The sequence below is a fragment of the Protopterus annectens genome, chromosome 4.part0 (assembly GCF_019279795.1).
Source record: "Protopterus annectens isolate FY-2018-M chromosome 4.part0, PAN1.0, whole genome shotgun sequence".
In the NCBI taxonomy this organism is placed as follows: Eukaryota; Metazoa; Chordata; order Ceratodontiformes; family Protopteridae; genus Protopterus; species Protopterus annectens.
Window position 1 is genome coordinate 708,170,351 of NC_056733.1, and position 24,446 is coordinate 708,194,796.

The 24,446-nt window shown below is 42.0% G+C and overlaps 1 protein-coding gene across 1 annotated transcript in view; it reads right to left on the reverse strand.

The window, feature by feature from the left end:
• The window catches only part of MMP11 (matrix metallopeptidase 11), a 400,408-nt gene that overhangs the window by 52,060 nt on the left and 323,902 nt on the right, over positions 1-24,446 (reverse strand). Inside the window, exon 6 of the mRNA XM_044068686.1 lies at positions 12,961-13,165. Within this exon, the coding sequence (XP_043924621.1) occupies positions 12,961-13,165 (205 nt within the window). The remainder of the gene's footprint in view (positions 1-12,960; positions 13,166-24,446) is intronic.

The following is a 24,446-nucleotide window of genomic DNA, read 5'->3' on the forward strand; positions in this document are numbered from 1 at the left end:
CTCTCTAAATTAAAACCATGCTCAGCATCAGCTGACAATATTCCTTCCACTTTTCTTCTACTAGCAGCTGACTCTCTTGCTCTCCCTGTATCTATCCTAATTAATCGCTCTATCTCTGAATCTAAAGTCCCTTCCATCTGGAAACAATGCTACACTCTACCTATACACAAAGGAGGTAACTCCTCTGATATCTCCAACTTTAGACCTATCGCTATCCTCTCCCATCTCTCTAAAGTACTAGAAAAATGTATTCATAAACAAGTTATGCAGTATCTAATACTGGAAAATCTGCTTACACCCACTCAACATGGCTTCAGACCCAAACATAGCACCGCTACAGCTCTATTATCCTTCCTCAACACTGTCTCTATAGCCAAGAACGACCATAAACTTATTTCTTGCCTATTCTTGGACCTCCCAAAAGCTTTCAATGCTATCTCACACTCTCTTCTTAGGTTCATAGGTTCATAGGTTGGTACTAGGCTATCGGCCATAGGGCCTATACAAGCCTAGCCATAACAATTTCCTGGATATTTCTTCCCACAATATTTACTTCTCTGGACTCTTGTCTAGCAGGATGACTGAGATGATCCCAGGGGTGAATTTCCTATCTCCCATCCAATCATAAAAGTTCCTTTTTAAGAGGGCCAATGAGGCACTCTGCTTCACATGTATGGGCAGTCTATACCAGAGTAGGGGAGTCTCTGGGTCAGGAACCTATCCCTCCAGCATGTTTTGTTCATTGTGATGACAAGGTTTAGATCCCTGGAGCGTGTGGCTCTGAGGAACTGGGATTTCTTTAAGTGGAGCATGCCCAACAGCTCAAGGTTTGACATGGCCTTGTATGTTAAGCAGAGATCGCCTCCGAGTAGACGATATGCCGCAGAGTATAGCTGGAGTTTTTTAGACGGTCAGCATATGGCATCTGCTTTAGGCATGTGATTCTTTTAGTGAGGTATTTCTGTGGCCTTTCCAGCTGTTGCAGATGTTTTGTGAGGTACATACCAAATGAGGCATTATACTCTATAATGGGTCTAATGAGGGATGAGTACAGTGGGACAATGACCTCCTTTTTTCTGGATGAAAAGCCCTTAGTGATGAGGTGTGCCACATAGAAGGATTTCCTGACTGTTGTGGCAATGTGGTTATCGAAAGTGAGACCACTGTCCACCTGTGTCCCTAAGTCTCTCATCACACTTTTGATGTTTAGTGTACTGCCACCTGTGTGGTAATTCATGGGTACATGTTTTTTTCCAAAGGGGATAACTATACATTTCTTGGCATTAAGCTTGAGCCCATGGCTCTGGCACCAGGCATATGTTTCTGTAAAGCTCTTTTGTAGAATATCCACATCATTTGGGGATTCAATAATGGCTCCCAGTTTGCAGTCATCTGCGAACTTCGTTAGCCAGAGTCCCTTAGTGTTATAGTTATAATTAGAGTGTTAGAGTTATAATTTTTTTCTAAACTTAATATTCCAATATTGTCTATTATTTTATTTTGTCCTTTTTTAATGTTTTTAATTTAAGGACTGGGGCTATTGAACTGCATTAATTTATACCAGGTCAGCTATCTGCTTGTAGCCTTACTTGCCATTGTAGTTCTTTTAGCTCTTAAAACACCCCCCAAGCCTTTCTATCATCTGTAGATGCATTACCAATAATGGAGCTCGAAAAACACTCCCCAAGCCTTTCTAGCTCTAAAAACACTCCTCTGAGCCTTTCTTGACTTATGAGAAAATATGCGAATTAGATTTGAAAAATTTCCATACGTATAGGAGAAATGAAAACAATAATAATAACTTGAACAAACAGGAACAAAACATATTAAAATATCTGAGAGGGAAAAAGTCCATATTATGAAACCAGACAAAGGGGGAGGGGCAGTAATTATGAACATACACCATTACAACAATAGGTTACAAAGAATTTTGGATACAGAAACATATCAAAAAGTATCATTGAATGAATTAAATGGGGCATACAAAAAAATATACATGCAAATAAATTATATTTTCTTAGAAAGAAGGATAGACATTGACTTGTATAATTACTTAAATGTAACTTCACCACAAGTCCCAGTATTCTTTGGAACTCCAAAAATTCATAAATCTATAAGGGATCCACCTATGCACCCTTTAGTAGATGGAAGGGACTCTATGACATCTGCCTGTGCGAAATATTTAGAGTTTGAATTTAAGAGTATTCTGGAAAAAGAAAGATAAATATTTAAGGACTCTTGCCCCGGGATTCATGGCTCGGCGCAAGGATGGTTTTAGCCTTGCACCGAGCGTCCTCATTACAGATGGTGCAGCAATGCCATATGAATATTTATGAGGGCGTGCTGCTGCACCCTCGATGTGCACAGGAAACATGTGCGAGTGCACTTCTGCTGTACAAACTGCATAACCTCAACTTCTCCTCTGATACTGTTGCATGGTTCTCCAGCTACCTCACTGATAGATCTCAATTAGTGAGATGGCACTCTGCACTCTCCCCTCCTGTCCCTGTCAAAATGGGTGTACCTCAAGGGTCTATCCTAGGGCCTTTACTTTTTAATATCTTTACTAAAATCAGCTCTATACCTCCTGTCCTCAGTCATCTTTAGTGCAATATGCAGATGACTCTACAGTTATCACCAAAGCCAACTCTCCTTCTAAGCTCTTCTCAGCTACTGAGGCATCTTTTAACTTAGTTGAAACATGGCTCTCCAACAACCAGCTCATCCTTAACCCTAAAAAGAACAAAGCTATTACTCTTCCTTCCTAAAATGTTCAACAATATTAAATCCTCCTTCTCCATACAGTCCCTTCATAACACTCCCATTCAGGAAGAATCCAGTACTAAGCTCTTAGGCGTAACCATTGACGATCAGCTTAAATTATACTTGCATGTTAATAACTGTATCGAAAAGACTCATTCAAAACTAGGGCTCCTTTACCGTAACAAGAAATCCCTTATCTCTGAAGCCAAGATTATTCTCTCTCTTACCTACCTTCTACCCAGTCTAATATACAATTCTCATATTCTCACAAATCTTAATTCAGCACTCCTGACCAAACTCGAATCTACCTACAACAAGGTAGCTAGATTTGCTGCCCAACAAACCTACAAATCCCATCATTGTCTGTCTCTAAAACACCTAAACTGGCTTGAATTACCCCACCAGCTTCTTCTGTCTCAGCTCCAGATCATCCATTCTATCACATACCAGCCTTCCTACTGCCCAGCACTATCCTCTCTCATCTCCCATTATTTTCCCTCTAGACCTCTCCGAAGCTCTAACCAAGACCTACTACAAATCTACAAACCCAAGTCTAAATTTGGACGCAACATGTACAGCTATCACCCCACGGCTGCCTGGAATAGGCTCCCACTAGAAATCAGGACCCTTACACATCCTAAACACTTTAAGACAGCCAACAAAGAGCACTTTAAAAGTCACTGGTCCTGCCAATGCACTCTTCCTCCTTAACATCCCCTACTTCTCATACCTTAATCCACTTTCTGCCCTTAACGCACTCTTCTCACTAGCTATCTCTAATCTTCCTTGACTACTCTTTCTACTATCTTCTAAAATTTATTAAGCAAATTGCCTCAGAGAAACTTTCTATTGGAATTGTCTTGCCTTCATGCAACTACATCATGATAAAACTGGGTTTTTGTAACCACTTACCCCAAAAACTGTACTCATCTTAATGACATATTTCTTTTTATACAGCTTGAAATAGTTATGCTATACTCCTGATTATTGACACTGTATAACATTGTATTGCTACTTAATGCCTTGTAATAATCCTGTAGCACTGCTGTTTAATGCTAATTTATAATGAAAACTGTATAATATGTTGGAGCTTTTCTCCCTGGGCTTCCACTGAAAAAGGGCTCTTCAGCTCAGTCGGACAACCCTGGTCAACAAATATAAAATAAATAAATAAAACAAACATCAAGCCTATCCTAAACAGACACTGCCCATTCATTCCACTGTACCAGGAATGGCCATCATCCAGGCAGCCAGTCAGCCATGAAGGCTGTTGGGGACCTTGCCAGCATCTTGACAATGATGGTGCATTAGATACACCCACCACCTCCACTGGGCAGGGGAATGAATATCTAGCATCTCCCTGATTCAAATGCATACCCTTGGTAAGCTAGATGAGAGTTACGGCCAAACTGGCTTAGTGGCCGGACACATGCCCCTGGGCTGTCCCTTGATGTACTGCTGCTCCTTTGAGGCATTGTAGCATTGGACAGCCCCTCTTCTTCCTCTTCCCCAGAACAGGTATGACAGTCATCCCTTTACTAGCTCTGAAAGACAGCCAAGCTGCTAATCAAACTTGTGTCATCTGACTGTAGTCTGGGCTTTACCTCTTTATGCCAATGACCTGATGCAATTTAAATTTTATTTATTTATTTATTTGTAAACATTTGTTAACTGGGATGGGCCAACTTAAGTGGAGTCCCAGGGAGAAAGCTCCAGTGACATCGAAGAACAATATAACTCACAGTACAAATAGATACACAGAATATAAATTGTTGACAGTATTATAACAAGCTAAAACAAAAGGAAAAGCCTCTTTGTTTGATGTAATCCACTGTTGTATTGCTGAAGGTCTTTTCCAGGTAGACAGCTACCCAGAGTAGAATGTACACATTTTATCTTCACTGCATTTCAAATAGCCAATATACAGAGGTGGTCAATATCGCATTTCCTTGTGCCAGTTACCTGCTTACCACACCTGATACCCAAGCCACCATTTTCTTGTCTGTGAGGGATCCTTAGGTTGATAGGTTAGTACTAGGCTAACTGCCCTTGCGAGCCATTGTAAGCCTAGCCAATTATCCCTTGTGAGACTCAAACCCTGCACCTTGTGTTTGTAAGGCAAACACCTTAACCATTAGGCCACCCTCCCTGTCTTAAATGTAGGATTTGGGATCAGATCAAAAATGCAAAGGCAGACACCAGACCCAGTCCCTTTTTTGTCTGAATTAATAGAAGGTCCCATGGTTACGTTTTTTGAGCTGAAGGATGCTCTTGATTGAGCACCTGAAGTTGAGACCTGATTCACTGTATGCATTCAACAAGACTTAGCATTCCAGCTGCCTTTTTTCTATGAGCCTATTCTTATTCCCATCCAGAGGCCAGTCCACAATGTTGTCAAGGACATGAAATTTAAACCTAGAGTGATCCATCATCTCAATGGAATGATTTGCTGGAGCATTTCTACAAATCCTATGTCTACTACCAGAAAAATGGTGTGACATATGTAATTTTAGTCTGTTGGTGGTTTTCCCAGCATGCAACACTTCACATTTTGGATACTGAGCTGCTCTGTAAATAGCCATTTCTGTCTCACAGTCAGCTTTACACCTGCTGTCGTACTTCTCTTGGATAAGTGAAATAGTTTGTGCTACTCACATGTTCACAGAAGGAGCATTTTTGAGTTTTAAATTTGAAAGTCCCATTTTTTGCATATTACATTGTGTCCATGTTAGACTTGAGATAGTCCCAAATAGTTCTACTTTTTTTGAAAATAAACCTAGGTCCTGGTTCTAAGATTCTGGCAGTTTGGTTGTTACTGTTGATAATGTCCCAGTTTTCCTTCATAATCCTACAGATACATAAAGTGGTCAGAGCAAAGGCAATGGCCATGCTACATTTTCTTGCTTCATTTTTGTCATCTTTTTAAAGGCTGGCAAAGGCCAGGTGGTGTCTGTTACTAGGTTAAAAGCAACTGGGTCTCCCTGGCCCTTAATACTAACAGGATCAAGTATGGAGCACAGCTCTCTTGCTTCAGAACCATGAGCTATAAAGTCTCTTTCTGGGTTGTTAAGATTGTTAATAAAGTCATTCATCTTTTTTGAAACTCTTGCTATGCTCATTACTAGGGACTTTATTATGTTGTGTTTTGTAATCTGGGGGTGAATACTGTTGCCATCTAAAAGCATATTAACCCTTGTCAGCTTCCTGAAGAGGCTGTTGGTAAGTTTTCCATCTATCTCTCTTTGACTGATGGTAAGATCTTTTTCTTTGCTACAGTGCATGGTAAACTTGAGGAATTTGGTAGAATCCTTGATGTAGTCAAAAAACTCCAGGAGCTGACCTTCATTGCCTGTCCATATGATAAAAATGCCATCAATAAAGCGGGTCTATATTAGAACACAATGTTCTAATATTGACCCCTATTCAGCGAACGCTGAAAATAGCGAAGCTGCAGAACATTGAATTTTTTCCTAGGGAAAGAATTCGGTTGGTTGTTTCTGTCGTTTTGCTGTTTTCAGCACTGTGGTGGAAAGTTACAGGTTGGGTTCAGGTAAGTGTGCGATTGTGTGGACGTGAGGGTTAGGGTGCAGGTTAGGTGAGTTATGGTTATGGTGCGGGTCAGGCAAGTGTGCGATTGTGACAGACATTAAGATTAGGGTGGGGTAGGTGAGTTAGGGTTAGAGCGTGGGTGAGGTGAGTGTGTGATAGTGACGGACCTTAGCGTTAGGGTTTGGGTTAAATTAAGTGGATAGATAATGTATGTACAGTTTAGTGTAGGGTTAGATGTAGGATTTTAAGTGTATGTGTGTGGATTGCTGTTTTTTTGGTGTGCTTGTGTTGTGTGTATGTGTTTCGGAACAGCAAATTTTTTCCCTGGGAAAAAATTCGCTGTTCTGCATGTTTGATATTTTAAGTGTTCGCTGAATAGGGGCGAAATTAGAACATTCGAAGTTTTAAGACTTCGATGTTCTTATATAGACCCCAATAAAGCACAGGTAGCAGACAATGTTAGGCCAAAACTGCAAGTTATAGACCTTCTCAGTTTCCCACTTGTCTAGAGCTACATGAGCTAGACTTGGAGACATCGCTACTCCCATTTATTTTATTTTATTTATTTATTTAATTTATTTTTATTTAATATTTGTTGACCGGGAATGTCCGACTAGGTTCCACAGAGCCTGTTTTCAGCGGAGGCCCGGGGAGAAATGCTCCATTGCTATTTTGGTTGTCTGTTTGTTTATAATAGTTGTTAAATCCATAGTAATTGTAGTTCAGGAGATTTTGTAACATTTAGTGGTCTTTCTCCTGACAAGGTTCCTGTTCTTTTTAAAACCACTTCCTCTTGCGTTGATACAAGAGCAGTGAGGTAACACAGTATATAGTGCTTCTACATCTATCATGACCATGTTTTGTTGGACATCGATTTCCTCGATGTTTTGTAGGAAATCCAGTGTGTCCAGCACAAATGATTTAGTGGAGGCTGCTAGTGGCTTGATGGTGACCTCTAAATATATGGCCATGGGCTTGGTGATGGCCCCACAACTGACAGCTACTGACCTGTACAGAGGGTCCTTGATGTTCTCATATGGCTTTGAGATACCAAAAAATGATGGTAACTTAGGGTGTGTGCCTGGCAGAAAATTGTGTGGTTTATTAGGATCATATGATCATAGGAGGTTACTAGGCCATTGACCTGGAGGTCATTTCAAGCCTACCTGTTTCATCCCAATGTAATACTAATGGTACTCTAGTCAGTACCCAGGATTGTATTTAGTAATGACTGCCCATGTCCAGGAGGGTTGTGGGCACTATCCCTGGTAAGAATAGCACCCACAATCCTCCTCATTGCCTATCAGTTCCATATCGTGCAGCGCTTCCAGTATTCTATGGTTATTGTCATAGGCAGGTACAATAGTATCCAAACCCCCTTTTCTGTGGGGTTAAAACCAGACCCTTGAGATTAACTCAAGCAACTGCACAGAAACAATCACTGCTTTGACTTTAGGTTTTTCAAGTAGATCCTCACCAATATGTTTTGCAATATTTTACACGCAAGTTAAACCATCCACTTTGGTGGTCAGTGAAAAAGATCAGTTGAACCATTCTAAACAATGCTGGACTACATATGATAACACTCACCCACCACATTTTTTATGACAAATTGTATTTTTGATTCTCTGATTGTTATAGGTTTCCATTCTAATGCCATAGTTCCAGTAATCTGAAGAGGCTTTGGTTCAGGAACGAAAGCTTTTACTTTAATACTGAATGGATATTTCAATTAGTTAACCTTGGCCTCATGAATGGGCACTCCCATTAGCTGTTTTTATTCACTCCACTTTAATTTCAAACAGATTCATTATACAGATGACATTGGACACCCTGCAAAAGTGGACACCCTTGATTCACTTACAGTGCCTACCTCCACTAACTCTAAACCCATCTACTTCTCTTTTAAACCCATACAAACCTTGTATATCAAAAAACTCCTATCAAAACTAAAACCTACCTGTCTAGCAGCTGACCAACTCCCTAGTGACTTCTTAAAAACTGCTACCAGCTCCATCACCTATCCCGTATCTATATTAATCAGTCGATCCATCGCAGAACAATATGTCCCCATACTCTGGAAAATATCACATATCACCTCCCTCCACAAGGGAGGCCCATCTAAAGATCTCTCTAATTATCAGCCCAGTGCCATTCTCTCACCCCCCCCCAGCCAAAATCTTAGAGAAGTGTACCCATAAGCAGCTTCTAGACCACCTCACTACAAATAACCTCTTATCTGCAGCCCTCATATGTTTCACTAACTACATCAACCTCCTGAAAAACAATGGACAACTTGTTTCTACTATATTCCTTGATATGTCCAAAGCTTTTGATACTGTATCTCAACAACTATTACTCAATAATCTAGCCTCCTTCAATCTCAACTCTACATCTCTCAACTGGTTCTTTAGCTATCTTACTAATTGACAAAAGTCAAATAAATGGGATAATAGACTCTCTACACTCCTCCCAGTCTCTGTTGGGGTTCCTCAGGGTTCCATCCTTGGCCCTCTCCTTTTTATTATATTCACAAATAGCCTAAACGCTGCCACTAAATCTGCTTCTGTCATTCAATATGCTGATGACACTACTCTTATTTACTCTGCTCCCACAACCCAAGAACTCCAGAATAAACTGTAAAAATCACTTCTACTTACTGAAAATTACCTAACTGAACTTCAACTCATCCTAAACCCAAACAAAACAAAGTTAATGATCTTCTCCAGCAGGAAGTCCAAAGCAAACCCACCTCCTCTCTCCATCTATTCCACTAATGGCACTATAATAGAACCAGTTAACCAAACTACTACTTGGTGTCACAATAGACAACAACCTAATATTTGATAAACACATATCATTAAAAAAGTTCACATCAAACTTTGTGCACTATGTAGGGCCAAACCTTACCTCACTCAAAACGCCAGACTAGCCACAGACAGATCTCACCTCCTATTTACTCTCCTCTACTGTTCCCAAATTTTCACTAACCTGTGCCTGTCTGATTTACATCTACTTGATTCCTGCTATAATAAAATAGCAAAACTTGCTGTTAATATATCCAACAGGACCCATCATTGCCTTGCTCTTCAAAAACTGCACTGGCTTGAATTTCCCAATCTGTTATCACTCAATCAGCTCACCACTGCCCACTCCATTATACACAAACATGAAAACTGCCCTGCACTCTCCATCCTGGTGCAACTAAATACCAACCCCAGGACCCTTAGATCATCTGATAAACTTATACTCAAGGTTACAAAGTCCCATAACTACTTTTTATGACTCTCCCTTTTCCTTCAGAGTAGCCAAACAGTGGAACCTCATACCCCAGAACATCCTAAAAACACAGATAGTCACAGCTTCACACAACTCCTAAAGGAGTCCCTTACTCAACAATGGCTATGCTCCTGTAATACTCCAGGCTAGATTCTCAAGCCATCAATCAACTGCTATTTTTTGTTATATTCTCCTTGTCTTACTTCTACCAAATAAAAATACCACAATGGTTTATTTTAGTTACGTAGCTAATGGGTTTCATATTTACTGTCTGTAGTAAGGCTTAGGAAATGTAATGCTTTCTGTCTACATTCTCTTTTTGTAAATTGTGACTGTAGGCAACTGTTAAACTATTTGCATATTCTTTGTAAATCTGTAAAATTTTTGTAATCTTTTTTGTACTATTGTTATGGAGCTTTTCTCCCCGGGTCTCTGCTGAAAACGGGCTACTTGCCCAGCCGGACACTACCTGGTTAACAAATGTAAAATAAAATAAAATAAATAAATAAATGTTGACTTCAATACACATGTTGTTCCCATGAACCTGCAAAAATAAATGGCTTTTCAATGGCTAAAATATTCTGTTAAAAATATTTTTTAAACTGTAATTTTTTTTTTATAATACTGTGAATGAATCGTTTTCCTTAACAAGGAAATGCAGGTGAATAACAAACAGCCTAACCAGTCTATTACTCATATACTAGTTAGGGATTGATCTCCACTCCAGTCAGCTGTCCTGAATATTTGACAATCCATGACTCTTATTCTAATTAGGAACTTGACCTCCCCTCCAACCAGCAGGTCCAACTATAAGCCAATCAGGAACCATAGCCTTACCTTTAAACTACTAGAATTGTAATGTTTTTTTTTTCAGGAAGAAACACTGAAACACTGTATCTGACTAGTTCTAATAGAAGAAAAGTCTCATTACTTTGAATAAACTGGCGAACTTAAAGCTCAAAGATGGGTTGCTTCATATTTTCATTGCTTGATTTTGAGAATCTGTCAGTTCTACTCTGGTTAGCTATCTGCCTGGAAAATACCTACAGGAATACAAAAGTGGATTACTTCAAACAAAGAGGTTTTTTCTTTTGTTTTTAGCCGTTGGTCCCAAGCAAAGCCAGCTACTCCACTGGGTTTGGACAGTTTATATGCAGACCTACTCCACAAAAGGTAGCCTGCATTTTGTACAGAGTTATAACAATACATATTTTGTAAATGTGTACTATATTAAACTCTATATGCATTTAACATATAGAATCAATACAACATACAAATATAGAATAATTTTATGTGATTACCCATACCAAGTCATTCTCACATGTATAAAGCATGTCTGGAGAGTAATAACTTAGAAAGTAGCATGCATTTATTTGTTTACTGAGTAAAGTCACTATAACAAGTGCCCATTTTCAGCGGTGGGCTATTTGGTTGAAAATAAATGGCAGAAGCTATGGAGAGGATCATAATGGAGCTCATAAACAAAGATATAGGGGACTTGCAGACATTGGACCCGACCCAGTTTGGCTTTGTCAAGGGAAGATCATGCCTTTTGAACTTGGTCGACTTCTTCGAAATAGTCACCAAGGCCATTGATGAGGGAAAGGCAGTCCATACAGCCTACCTTGACCTTGCAAAGGCTTTCGACACAATACCCCACTCGGGTATTGTAGAAAAACTTACCAGCTTAAATGTAAACCCATATGTCACAAGATGGGTTGCAAACTGGCTTAAGGACAGAACCCACAGGGTTAGAGTTGCTGGCGCTGTGTCAGACTCCAAGCCGGTCACAAGTGGTGTCCCACAGGGCTCGGTCCTTGGCCCCTATTGTTTGGCATCTACTTCTCAGAAGTACAGGCCAACATGGGAGGACTTTGGCTGACAAAGTTTGCAGATGACTGCAAACTGGGCCATAGTGGAAAGTGCATCGGACACGGATATCCTTCAGAAGGGACTCACGGAAACAGATAGCTGGTGCCAGAGCCATGGCCTGAAGTTAAACGCCAAAAATGTATAGTCATACCCTTCGGGAAAAACAAGGTAACCCCAAGCTACCATATAGGTGGCAATCCACTAAGCACAGAAGAGGTTATCAGGGACCTGGGGACCCAGGTTGACAGTGGCCTTTCTTTTGACACTCACATTGCTAAAGTGGTTAGAAAGACCTTCTACATTGCCCACCTGATCATGAAGGGATTCACATCCAGATCTAGTGAGGTCATTGTTCCCTGTACTCTTCACTTATCAGACCAATGATCGAGTACAATGCCCCATTCGGGATGTATCTCACCCGACATCTGCAGCAATTGGAGAGACCCCAAAAGTTCCTCACCAAAAGGATAAAGGGACTCCAAAATCTGTCATATGCTGCCAGATTGAAGAAACTCCAGCTCTATTCAGTCGCATACCGTCTGCTCAGAGGTGACATGTGCCTGACATACAAGGCCATGTCCAACCCGGAATTAATGGACATGCTCCACCTCAAAATATCCAAATCCACCAAAACCACTAGAGCAAGCGACTTAAACCTTAGCACGGATATAAATAGGACGTGCTGGAGGGATAGATTTATCACTCAGAGACTCCCTATGCTGTGGAATAAAATCCCGGTCCATGTGAGGCAGAGCACCTCGCTGACTCTGTTCAAGAGAAATCTAGACCTGTGGATGGGAGATCGTAGGTTTACCCCGGGAATCATCTCTGGGACACTGCTGGACAGAGGCACAACAAACTAATGGGCACAGTATTTTTTCATATAAGGGGTGGCGTAAGCCACAATAATTTGGGCTAGGCTTATAAATGCCTTAGGGCAGATAGCCTAGTATAAACCTATGAACCTATGAACCTAAGAACATGCTAAAAGAAGAGAGCTCTCTAAAAATACAAAGACTTTTTTCCTATTCCCCAAGGTGCAGTAACCTCAGAGTTGATAATATTAAATGTGTGGTGCAGGGGTGCTGCATGAGGAATGTAGGAGCTTTGCCATCAGAAGAAAACAGATTTCTGACATTTTTCTTTTGGTTACTTTTTCATCTGATACTGCTTTTCAGACTGTTTACTTGTGGATGGTTAAGATACAGCCCCATCTTTGGAAGGGTGATTTCAGGGCACTGTTTGTGTTAAGCAGCTTGTTTAGAGCTACACAACAGTTAACTGGTAACTTAGGGAATCGAACTATAGATTAAAGGATGTAGCTTGAAATTACAACAAAAGCATTCACTTTCTTCTTTTTACAGGATCTATACATTTTATAGCAGTAAACCAAAGTCTTTGATCGTGACATACCATAATTCAGTCAAACACACATACACTGCCTACCTCATTGTGAGTTTCCAGAAATGCTAAATAAGCATGGACCTGTTCACTCACCTTGAAAGAACCAGATGTTTCCTGAGGGATCTTCAAATGCAGCATCAACACGATCAGGGATTCCTTGCCAGTGACGTGAGGCTAGAGCTGGGTAGCCTGCTTGTAAATGCCCATCCCTCAACCTCCACACAAACTGCGACTTGAAGAAAAAGAGTTCCCCACGAATCATGGAGACTGCGTCAAAATCTGTGTCACACGCATCAGGCTGCAAGGAACAAGATAGGCTAATAAACCTAAAACTATGATACAAATTAAATGACACTTTATTTTACAGTCCGGTAAATAACAAAAGTATGAATGCTTCGATTGTACAAGATTTATGGGTCTCCTTACTTTCACCACACTAAAAATTACTAATACTGCAAATCTTTCAGACACATTCTCTGACTAGAATTTAATTTTTCTCATTTCAGATAAATTTCTTCATTGACCATAACTTCAAAACAGCTGTAACGACTGGAACAGTACTGAAACATTTTTTCTTGCAGTTTTATGATTAATTTGGTAAACAGTGATAAGAAAGGATAGGATTATGATTAAAGACCCTGGTTATCTGGGATAGAGGGATGGCTCACTGATTGTGACCCATCTGATTTGAGTTTGAGTAACATTTTGGATGCTGGAGGAGCCAGGTAGGTGTGCACACCTGGGGAGAAAATAAAAAAGGATACATGGGAGAGAAGCACTGGAGATGTTGAGAATGCTTTGCAGCACACCATGAAAAAAAGCAGCAACTTTTATTCAGAAAGTCAAGACAGTAATAGAGAAGTAGATACTCAGAGGGCTAAGGGATGAGAAAAAACATCATTGGAATACAGTGGGGGATGTAGGAAGAGCTGGCAGGAGACTGATTGCCTGAAAGGTGGACACGAAGTACAAGAATGCTAGAGACCAGGTAGAAATAGTGACTGGACTTTTCAAGTCAGTATATAGAGTGCAAAGAGAAGGCAAGACAACAGCATAAGAAGCTGCAACAGACATTGATAAGGACAAATGGATAGGCAGGAAATGAACTAAGGAGGAAGGACGGAAAGAGCTGAAAGGACTTTGGAGATGTACGGCATGATGTCTGTGCTAGTTACCTCCCAGGGTGTTCGAAAGAGTTGTCAGTACTGCTTCATTCACCACTGGTAGAAAAACAAAGGCCTTACAAAACAGAGGGGTGCTGCAGAACCGATGCTTAGAAACAGGTGGTTTCCTTACATAAGCATGAATTCAACATGGTTATTTTCCCTACTGTCTTTCCCTCTTTATGCCCCTTTTTTCACCACTGTCCTATCAACCCATTTTTTCTTTTCTTTTAAAGAAATTAGTGTGGGGGAAAGCAAGAGTAGGCACTTTTAAGCAGCAGAAAGCGGGTTTAAGCCTGTTTGCATGGGGGTAAGCACTGCCTACACAGGTTAAGCAATTTAGAAGCTAAATGAGTGTAAGAAACTGTAACCGGAAGTTAGCATTGCTTAGCTCTGGCAAACATGCGCAAACTCGCTTACAACTGCTTTAAAGTGCCTTAATCACTCTGTATCCAGTGGCCTGTATTCTGCCCAGCAACAAAATAAACAGCCTCTGCAAAGATCAAACCCAGGTCCCTGCACACCATAGACAAAGTGATTTACCACTAAGCCATGCCAGATATACATAACCCTACTGTTTTCAATAACATATCATCCAGCCCAGTCATGAAACAGTACATAGAATGTATTCCATTTAGATGTATGTGTGTGTGTACATATACTAATATCTAAACAGATACAACCTATCCATCTATATATGTATGTATGTATATATATATATATATATATATATATATATATATATATATATATGAACATATATGCATGCAAATGCCTACAGCCATAGATATGTATGTCTACATCTCTATGTTTAGATATATACAGCAGGTTTTATATATATATATATATATATATATATATATATATATATATATATATGTGTCAGCAGATATATCTATATCTATATCTATATATATATATATATATATATATATATATATATATATATATATAGGTATATGAGGACATATATCTGTAGATAACAATGGGGAAATAACATATATGCCCACATGTATATACATATGTCTACACCTATATATCTACATATACACAGCAATGTACATATATGTATGCAGATATATATCTATGTAGGTATATATGAGAGACCCCAAACAACATACGCCTTGTACGAACAGGTATACCCCCCCACAGCCAAACACGTCTGCCCTGCAATACACTACCAAGTGATGCAGATCCCATAACCAGGAACTGACATGACATGGCCACAAGATGTTAACAGTACTACATCCCACCTGTATGATGTCAGGCTAGTATTGGTAACATATCATGCAGTACAGTCCGGCTTCCATAGGAAATGTAAAATGTGGAAGCTATCAACATCCTCAGGATACATATATATACACACACATATATGCAGATACAGACATACATATATATATATATATATATATTTTTTTTTTTTTTCATATGTATATATATATTTACACTATATATATATATATATATATATATATATATATATATATATATACATGTGACTACACATACACATGCAGAGATATGTACAGTAAGATACATATGTAGAAGGTGCATATAATATGGAACAGCCACTTTGTCTACAGTTCACACCTGAACAACTGGACACTGTATGGGCCACCCATACAACTGATAATCACAGACATGGTGTGTGTGGGAGGTCACATCTGCTTTCCACATGTGTGCCATTGGCTACTGACAGATATCCTAAGGACATCATAGGGAAGTACCACTGCTAGCATGTACTGTCCCTGTCAACTGCAGCAGAGATATTGGCCAATATGTGTGGACATTCTGATACACTCTGTACAGTCCAGAGGCATACACAGAACCCCTTAGTGCAAAACATGTGCACCATGCCTGACAATATGGATGTTAACAGCCATGTAGATGGGTATAACACATAACGACTGGTATACATATGCCACCATAGGTTATGCAGTCACACACCCCTGTCTGGCCTGACACGTAATAACCACTGGTACAAGGGTGCCATGGTCACATACTACCCACTACATATTGACATACATCTGTACAGCATCCCACTGCTCTGTCTGACATACATGACTGTTAAGGGAGGCCCAGCAGCAGTACATCTGGCAAGTATCTGCACATGACATCTCACTGGGTAAGTACAGTAAGCTGCTAGGCATGTAGCAATGCACTGTGCAGGCTACAGGCAGACTGGCTCAACACTGGCCTACATCTCCTATTGGGGAATGCACATGCACCTGCATATATAGCAGGCTGTACAGGCATGTCACAGCACAGGGTAAGATACACCTGTGTGACAGTGCATAACCACAACCAATGAGAACACAGCCACAGTCACATATGGCAAGCTAGCATAATATTACAGTATATGGACTATCTGTTCAACACCATCCTCATATGTGCCACTCACACACTAACCCTACATATACTGGGTTGCTACACAATTTGGTCTGATGGCTGACTGTGGTATGGGATATGTGTGTATGACCCTACAAACATGTAAGCCAATACAGTAACATACAGTAGAGCAGCATGTAACATCAGATAGCATGGGGCCTAGGACGATGATAACTACCACAGTCTGTACACAGGCCAAGGTACATATTAACAATACACAAAATGTCGACATTCACCATAACTACACAGACCTCAGTACTGTACAAACAACCACAGTATGTCCAGGTTATGTCATCAAATATAACCGCTACTGTACATAACATGTGTAGCAGTCTGATATCTCACTGGCTTTATCAGATATGATGACACTAATTATGGTGTACAGCACATATGCACTTCTTAATGCATGACGTATGTACAAAGGTTGACTGAGTTGTGGCTGGAAGCACATACACAGGGCCAGTACTGACACATTGCTGTGATAACAGCATACATTTACTGTTATAACAGGGTTTCTTGCAACATATGTCCTATGAGGAATATTAAGTCAGTAACTGTCATGGCTTACACCATCTACAGACTGCAATCCTCACACTACCTTCTGCAGTTCACAGATACATGTTATGTGGATAACACATGACACCAAAAGCACCACACACTGCCCAGTCTGCAGATGACCCTAGAGATGGGGAGTCCTCATAAACATACAACTGACATGGCAGGTATTAATACATGTAGGACAGCCATATCCGCACACACCCTGTTAAACCAACATTACTTTGAATGCAGTATAGCAGCACTTACAGTCTGTAGTCAGGTCAGGCACATCCCCCTCCTGTGTGTTGGCCTGTTTCCACAGTGTATGTAGTCAGAAGTAAATCCCCACTCCATCTCAGATGCTGTTTGCTACACAACAGAATGAGTTCCTGCTCACAATGACTGAAAAGGACCAACACAAACATGATGTTCATAGATATTGGAGTATGTTTCCATGCAATTGGCTATGGGAATGTTACCACAGCTGTTCCACATGTAGTCAGCTAGGGGAGGGCTGCAATTCATGCAGAGGCCATCAGCTGATCATGAGCATTGCCAAAAATACACATGCTGCTGCCTAAGAAAAGCAGGTATAGGTCTCCACATCCACCAGTGAGGGAGTGAGGGAGGCAGACAGAGGCACCGGCAAGTCAGGGAGGGGCGGGAGAGTAAAAACTAAGCATGTTTGTATCACACAACTACCAGCACAGGGTATCAAACCCCTGATGACTATGTACTGCTATCACAATCCTATGCAGTTGTTGGATGCGCCACATAGGTTACCTGTTGTGGAGTCCGCAGAACATTTAAGTGATGGTGAGTGACATCTGTAACAGGGATATGGTAGCTATATGGTAGGGGATTTACACGTGCCTGTCTGCATGAACAGGTGCCAGCGTCAACACAGCCACACTCTCACAGGGATACACACACACACACACACACACACACACACACACACACACACACACACACACACTGACACACTTGGCAGGGCCAGGGATACAGCTCATCACTAGTGAAATTGCCACAACACATTACTGTGCAGGTATCACATGCACCACACGGGTCATACGGAGATTATATTGGCAAAGGGTTTGGGGAGGTGTCTGACATCAGCCAGCAGGTGTCAGTATGCCACTGGGGGTTGTAGTGAGTGTGGATGTGATCATACGCATCATAAAACACACACACAAACACACAGGGTGCCAGTACTGACATGCATGGGTGCATTTCTGCACGAGTATGTGGTAGTTGACTGTGGCAGATGGCTATACAAGGCTAGGTGATGGATATACCTTGGCATCAGGCCACATGACAATGGTCTGCATTGTGGCTCAGGCCTGTGGTTTCTGCATTTGCCCATACAGATGGGTATTGTATCCACCATCCAGTCACCTGGGCGGCTATTGCGTGTGGCCAATGCTGTGCATCGCCTGCCATGTATGTGTTCCCTAGTCCAACACACAGTTGCCATGTCTTGGAATTGAACTCCTACCTAACTATTTTATCACACTACAGCAGTACGCAGTTATGGGATGCGCCATGGAGATTACAGGGATACAACCTTTCCAGGGATGTATTTCTAGGTGGATGACATCAGCAGCCTCACCAAAGTAGAGCATTGCAATTGTAGAGAGTCTGACCACCCTAAAAAGCATTGCTCTCTACTCAGACAGAGTCAGACAGACACACATGCATACACACACACACACACACACACACACACACACACACACACACACACACACACACACACACGCACACACACAGTTGCCAAGGCTGGGGTTATAACTCCTACCTAACTAGCTTATCACACTACAGCAGTATGCAGTTATGGGACAGGCCACAGAGATGACTGGGATACAGCCCTCCCAAAGGTATATTTCACAGTAGAGAAACTCAGCAGGCTTGTCATAGTGGGGCTATAGGGAGGGCAGTGTGTGTGCATGGGCCATAAACCATTCATCTAGTGGTTGACACGCCACATGCAGGCCTACCTGGGTCATATTCCACAGGTCCATGTATACAGCTGCTAGATGACTATTTCCTTGAACAGTCATGTTTCACAGCTGGCACATGCACCACATACTCTGTAATGCTGACAGATACCGGTGGCTAGTATCTGCAGTGTGTGATATCAGACCCTCGTGTGGTTGTGGCCCTTTGGATTTGTGCTGGGTGGGAGGGCCCTGGATGGCTCCTTGTCACAGTCACTCTCTTCCACACATCTATGTATGTCTACCTTTGGCTTATTATAATGTGTTGTCTTTACATATATGCCTGTATTCCTATCCACTGTGTGTGCAAAGCATGTGTGGTGCATACTGAGGAGTGTCTGCACTAACATCTGAGGCTGCCAGATATGTCTGGTCCACTGGTGTTTGCAGACATGGCCTTCATGTGTTTAAGTGTGTGAGCATGCCCAGTATGACCTTTCAGTATGTTGTTGACTGACATTGCCTTCATTACTCTGTGTGGGCATGCCCAGTATGGCCGTCTGCACTGAATGTGTGGACCGGGTCCAGGTACTTTGTACTGCAGTGCTGACCTTTGTGTTGTACACCTACAGGTAAGCATGCTCTGTCTGCAGGGTATCCGTTGATCATTTGGCATGGACGGTTACTACATTGCTGCATAGGATGGGGGGGCACACCTGACTATTTCTGCCTTTCTACACAGGATTGTGGGGGGGGCACACCTGACTGTTACTATATTTCTATGTAGGATGGGGGGCACACCTGACTATTTCTACATTTCTACAAAGGATGGGAGGGCAAACCTGACAGTTACTATATTTCTATGTAGGATGGGGTGGCACACCTGACTATTTCTACATTTCTACACAGGATTGGGGGGGGGGCACACCTGACTGTTACTATATTTCTATGTAGGATGGGGGGGCACACCTGACTATTTTTACATTTCTACACAGGATGGGAGGGGAAAAGTACAGTTTTGTACCTACCATAAATGTAGATGTCCGATAGGAATGCATCTGCAGTCCTAACAAATGGGTTGTCCTGTCGTCAGGCAGCCCTTCGGTCGGCCGGATTCCAAAGTCTGGGTCTGGCTTCGGCTGGTGTCGCACTTCACCCGACGTCATAGCTGCAGTTTTTCGGGTATAAAGGCATCAGCCGACGCCATTTTCCTCAGTGTTTCTTGCCCCAGATGCCAGGTGCCCTCTTGGATGGCTAAATTTGGATAAATGCCAATGTTTCCAAATAGTAGAGAGCAGCAAACACATAAAATAAGCATGTATGTACATATATACAAACAAATACACCATAATAGATCCCCCCCAAGCTAGCTGAAAGATGGCAAATACCCTAGGAGTACCACAGAGGGGAAGGCGGGTGGGTAATCCTGACTGCAGATGCATTCCTATCGGACATCTACATTTATGGTAGGTACAAAACTGTACTATGTCCTTCAAGGATGCATCTGCAGTCCTAACAAATGGGTAGAATACCATAGCCAAACTAGGGGAGGAGGCAAGAAGAGAGATTATGGTGTAGCTAGGATCCCTTGTAAAACAGCAGTGGCAAAACCTGCTCGGGATCTAGAGTACAAAGGTAAATTATAATGCTTGGCAAATGTATGCACAGAGGTCCAAGTAGCAGCCTCTATAATGTCCTTGGTAGCCACCCCTCATAAGAAAGCTGTAGTAGTGGCTGTAGCCCTTGTGGAGTAAGGCCTGATGTTCTCTGGAGTTTTCTTTCCATGGAAGGAGTAACAAAATCTAATGCAATTTCCTATCCACTTGGAGATTGTCTGTTTTGAAATTGCTTTTCCCTCCCTTCCTGTTGCATATGCGACCAGAAGCTGGTCAGTTTTTCTATTGCACTTGGTCCTGTCCAGGTAGTAGCGTAATTGTCTATGCACATCCAAGGTATGCAACAGTCTTTCTCCCCTGTTCTGTGGGTTGGGGAAGAATGTAGGTAGGTGGATAGCCTGGTTTAAAGAGACTCTGGATACCACCTTAGGCATAAATGTAGGATTTGTTCTCATGAACACTCTGTCTTGATGGAAGATCAGGAAGGGTTGCACTGCCATTAATGCCTGTAGTTCAGAAACCCTTCTTGCTAAGGTGATTGCTAGCAGGAAAGCAGTCTTCCAGGATAAGTATTGTAATTCTGCTGTTGCTGCTGGTTCGAAAGGAGGAAGTGTCAATTTTTCTAGCACAAAGTTCAAGTCCCATGCTGGCAATGGTGGTTTCCTAGGAGGCTTTACATTTTTAATTCCTCTCAGAAACTGCCTGAGCAGAGGATGTGAGAAGACAGGGGTATCCAAGCTGTATTCTGTCAAATAGCTGATGCGTGTATCTTGATGGAGGAATAGGACAGGCCCGCATGGAAGAGCTCTGCCAAGTACTCCAGGATGTTGGCTATGTTTACCAGTGACACATCTTTTCCCTTTGCAGTACTCCAAATGAGATATCTTTTCCATTTTGCTGCATAATTCTTTCTTGTAGAAGGTCTGCGAGCCTCAAGGATAATGTCTTTAACCCTTTGGGATAAATTTGGGTTAGTTGCTCTTATGTAATGTTCCAGGCAGTCAGCTGCAGAGTTTTCAGGTTTGGATGCAGTATGTTGTAGCTGTTCTGTGTTAACAGCAATGGGGTGAGGGGTAGTGCCCACATTTGCTCCCGAGACATGCTCCTCAGTAATGGGTACCAATGTTGTCTTGGCCAGTCTGGAGCTATCAGGATGATCCTTGGACGTTCCTCTTTGATCTTCAATAGCACCTTGTGCATCAAAGGAAGTGGTGGGGATGCATATGCTGTCAGGTTGTTCCAACTGAAAGATAGGGAGTCCACCTTCCAAGCAAGTGGGTGGTACGTTCTTGTGCAGAATTTCTTGAGCTGGTGATTGAGTGGGGATGCAAATAAGTCTATTTGTGGTAGTCCCCATTTTCTTGTGATGGCTTTGAAGATGTCCGGGTGTAGCATCCATTCGTGGGCATCCGTGGTAGTTCTGCTTAATATGTCTGCTAGAATGTTTTCTTTTCCCGGTACAAAAATTGCTTGTAATTGAATGTTGTAGCTCAGAGCCACATTCCATAGGTCCAGTGCCATCCGGCATAGAGGGTATGAATGTGTGCCTCCCTGTTTGTTGATGTACCACATAACTGTGGTGTTGTCTGTCCTTATCATCAACTGTCCTTCTGTGAGGAATGGTCTGAATGTCTGGATTGCCAATTTTACTGCTAGCATTTCCTTTAGATTTATGTGCAGGTGCAGCTGATCGTGAGTCCATAGGCCTTGTATGCACTTGTCCAGCATGTGGGCCCCCCAACCGAGGTCTGTGGTGTCCGTTGTGATGGTTTGGCTTGGTTGAATGCTGTAGAAGTGCAAACCTGCGTTTGATTGACAGGCCTGAGCCCACCATAGGAACTCTTGCTTCAGGCATGGTATTAGTGGGATTTTGGTTTCTAGGCTGTGTCTGTGTTGAGACCATCAATTCTTCAGGTACCACTGTAGCTTTCTCATATGCAGTCTAGCATGAGGGACCAGAATTATGCAGGATGCCATGAAGCCCAGGGCTTGCAGAACTTTTCTTGCTGTTAGATGGTTCTGCTTTGTTAATGCCAAGAAGTAGAGAGGTAGTTGTTCTTGTTTTTCCACAGTTAGGAATGCCATTTGTTTTGATGTGTCCAGCTCTGCACCTAAAAAGGTTATTCTTTGGGATGGTATCAGCCTTGACTTTTTTGTATTGACTGTGTATCCCAGGGCTTGCAGCAAGTAAATGACTCTTTGTAAGTCTTCTGTTAGCTTGTTTTTGTTGTCCGCTTATATGAGGCAGTCGTCCAGGTAGGGATAAATTTGTATTCCCTGAAGTCTGCAATGAGCGATTACTGATGCCAGGCATTTCGTGAACACTCTGGGCGCAGTAGATAAGCCAAAGGGCAATGCTGAGAATTGATAATGCTCTGATCCTGCAAGAAATCTGAGGTATCTTCTGCAATTTGGTCATATGGGGACGTGCAGGTATGCCTCCTTGAGATCTAGAGTTACCAGCCAAGACTCCTTGCCCAGCATGGGAAGAAGCTGCTGTAGGGTCAGCATTTTGAATTTTGGAACAATGAGGAATGTGTTTAAAGCAGACAGGTCGAGAATAGGCCTCCATTTTTTCTCTTTTCCTGGTACCAGGAAGAGTCTGTAGTAAAATCCCTTTCCTTGTTCCATAGATGGTACCTTTTCCACAGCTCTCATTCTTACTAGTTGAGCTATTTGTTTTAGAGCTTCTATCTTTTGATTTGGTGGTAGGTTTGGCATTCCTCTTTTTCCTGGTAGAGTATGGAAATGAAACCTGTAACACTGGTCTATTGTTTGCAAAATCCACTTGTCCCTTGTGATGTAATGCCAAGTCTTTGAAAATAAGGCTAGCTTTCCGCCTAAGGGTGCTGCTAGCTGTTCCCTGGTAGGCGGTGCCAGGGCCAAGTCACTGTGATTGTCCTGTTGCAGTGGTAGTGGCTGTGTCTGTGCCTCGCTGGTTGTTGCCCTGCCACTGGCGTCCCCTGTAGGCACCCCTGGATTGATTTCTGCCTCTTGAACGCCTATTGCTGCCTCTCTGTGTTTTAGAGGAGTCTGGAAAGGACCAATTTTTGGAGGGCCAGTTCCTGCTAAACCTGGGAGGTTGCACGTGTAAGAAATCTTTCACTGTTTGTACAGATTTTGCCTTCTCTTCCATTTTCTTCAATACCTGCTGAGCAGGAGAACCAAATAAATTGACCTTGTCCATGGGAGCATCTAATAATTTTGATTTGACATGGTCCGGCAAGGCCTGTTCTTTCAACCATGCATGCCTTCTGATAACTGTGCCAGTCATGGCTGATCTAAAGGAAGCCTCCAGTGCATCATAGCTACATTTTAAAGAATGGTTACTAACTTGCTGAATGTTATGCACCATTTCCAGAACATATTTCTTATCTAAAGAATCATCAGAGGACAGTTTCTTAGTTAACTGATCAAGCATAAACTCCTGATATTGGATCATATGAAACTGACAGTTCAAGGCCCTAGCTGATAGAGTAGCAGAGGTGTATAATTTTTTTACCCCATCTCTCTAAGGACCTGGATTCCCTTTCAGAGGGGAGGGGATTTTTAACAGAGGTAGATGCTACTGCTTTAGGCCCCTGGGAGATAGTCTCGGGATCTGCAAAAGGAGCCTTGTATAAATGGTGGTGTGTGTCCGGGACCCTGTAGAACCTATCGGGCTTAGCAGGGGCTGGAGGTAAAGAATCAGGAGCAGTACAAGCATCATTGAATGCATCATCTACAACAGAAAGAACTGGAGGTATAGCTAAAGGCCTATGTTGTGGTAAATGCAAAAAGGTCCTAAGCCTTTTCCTGGAATCTGAAAAGTCTTGGCCCTGCCACTGAAATTGTTCCCTCATGGCATGTAAGGTTTCCCCAAAGGAAAATTCCTCAGGTGGAAAGGCAGAAGGAATCGACTCTTCAGCATCAGAGTCTTCGTAGGGAGAATAAGG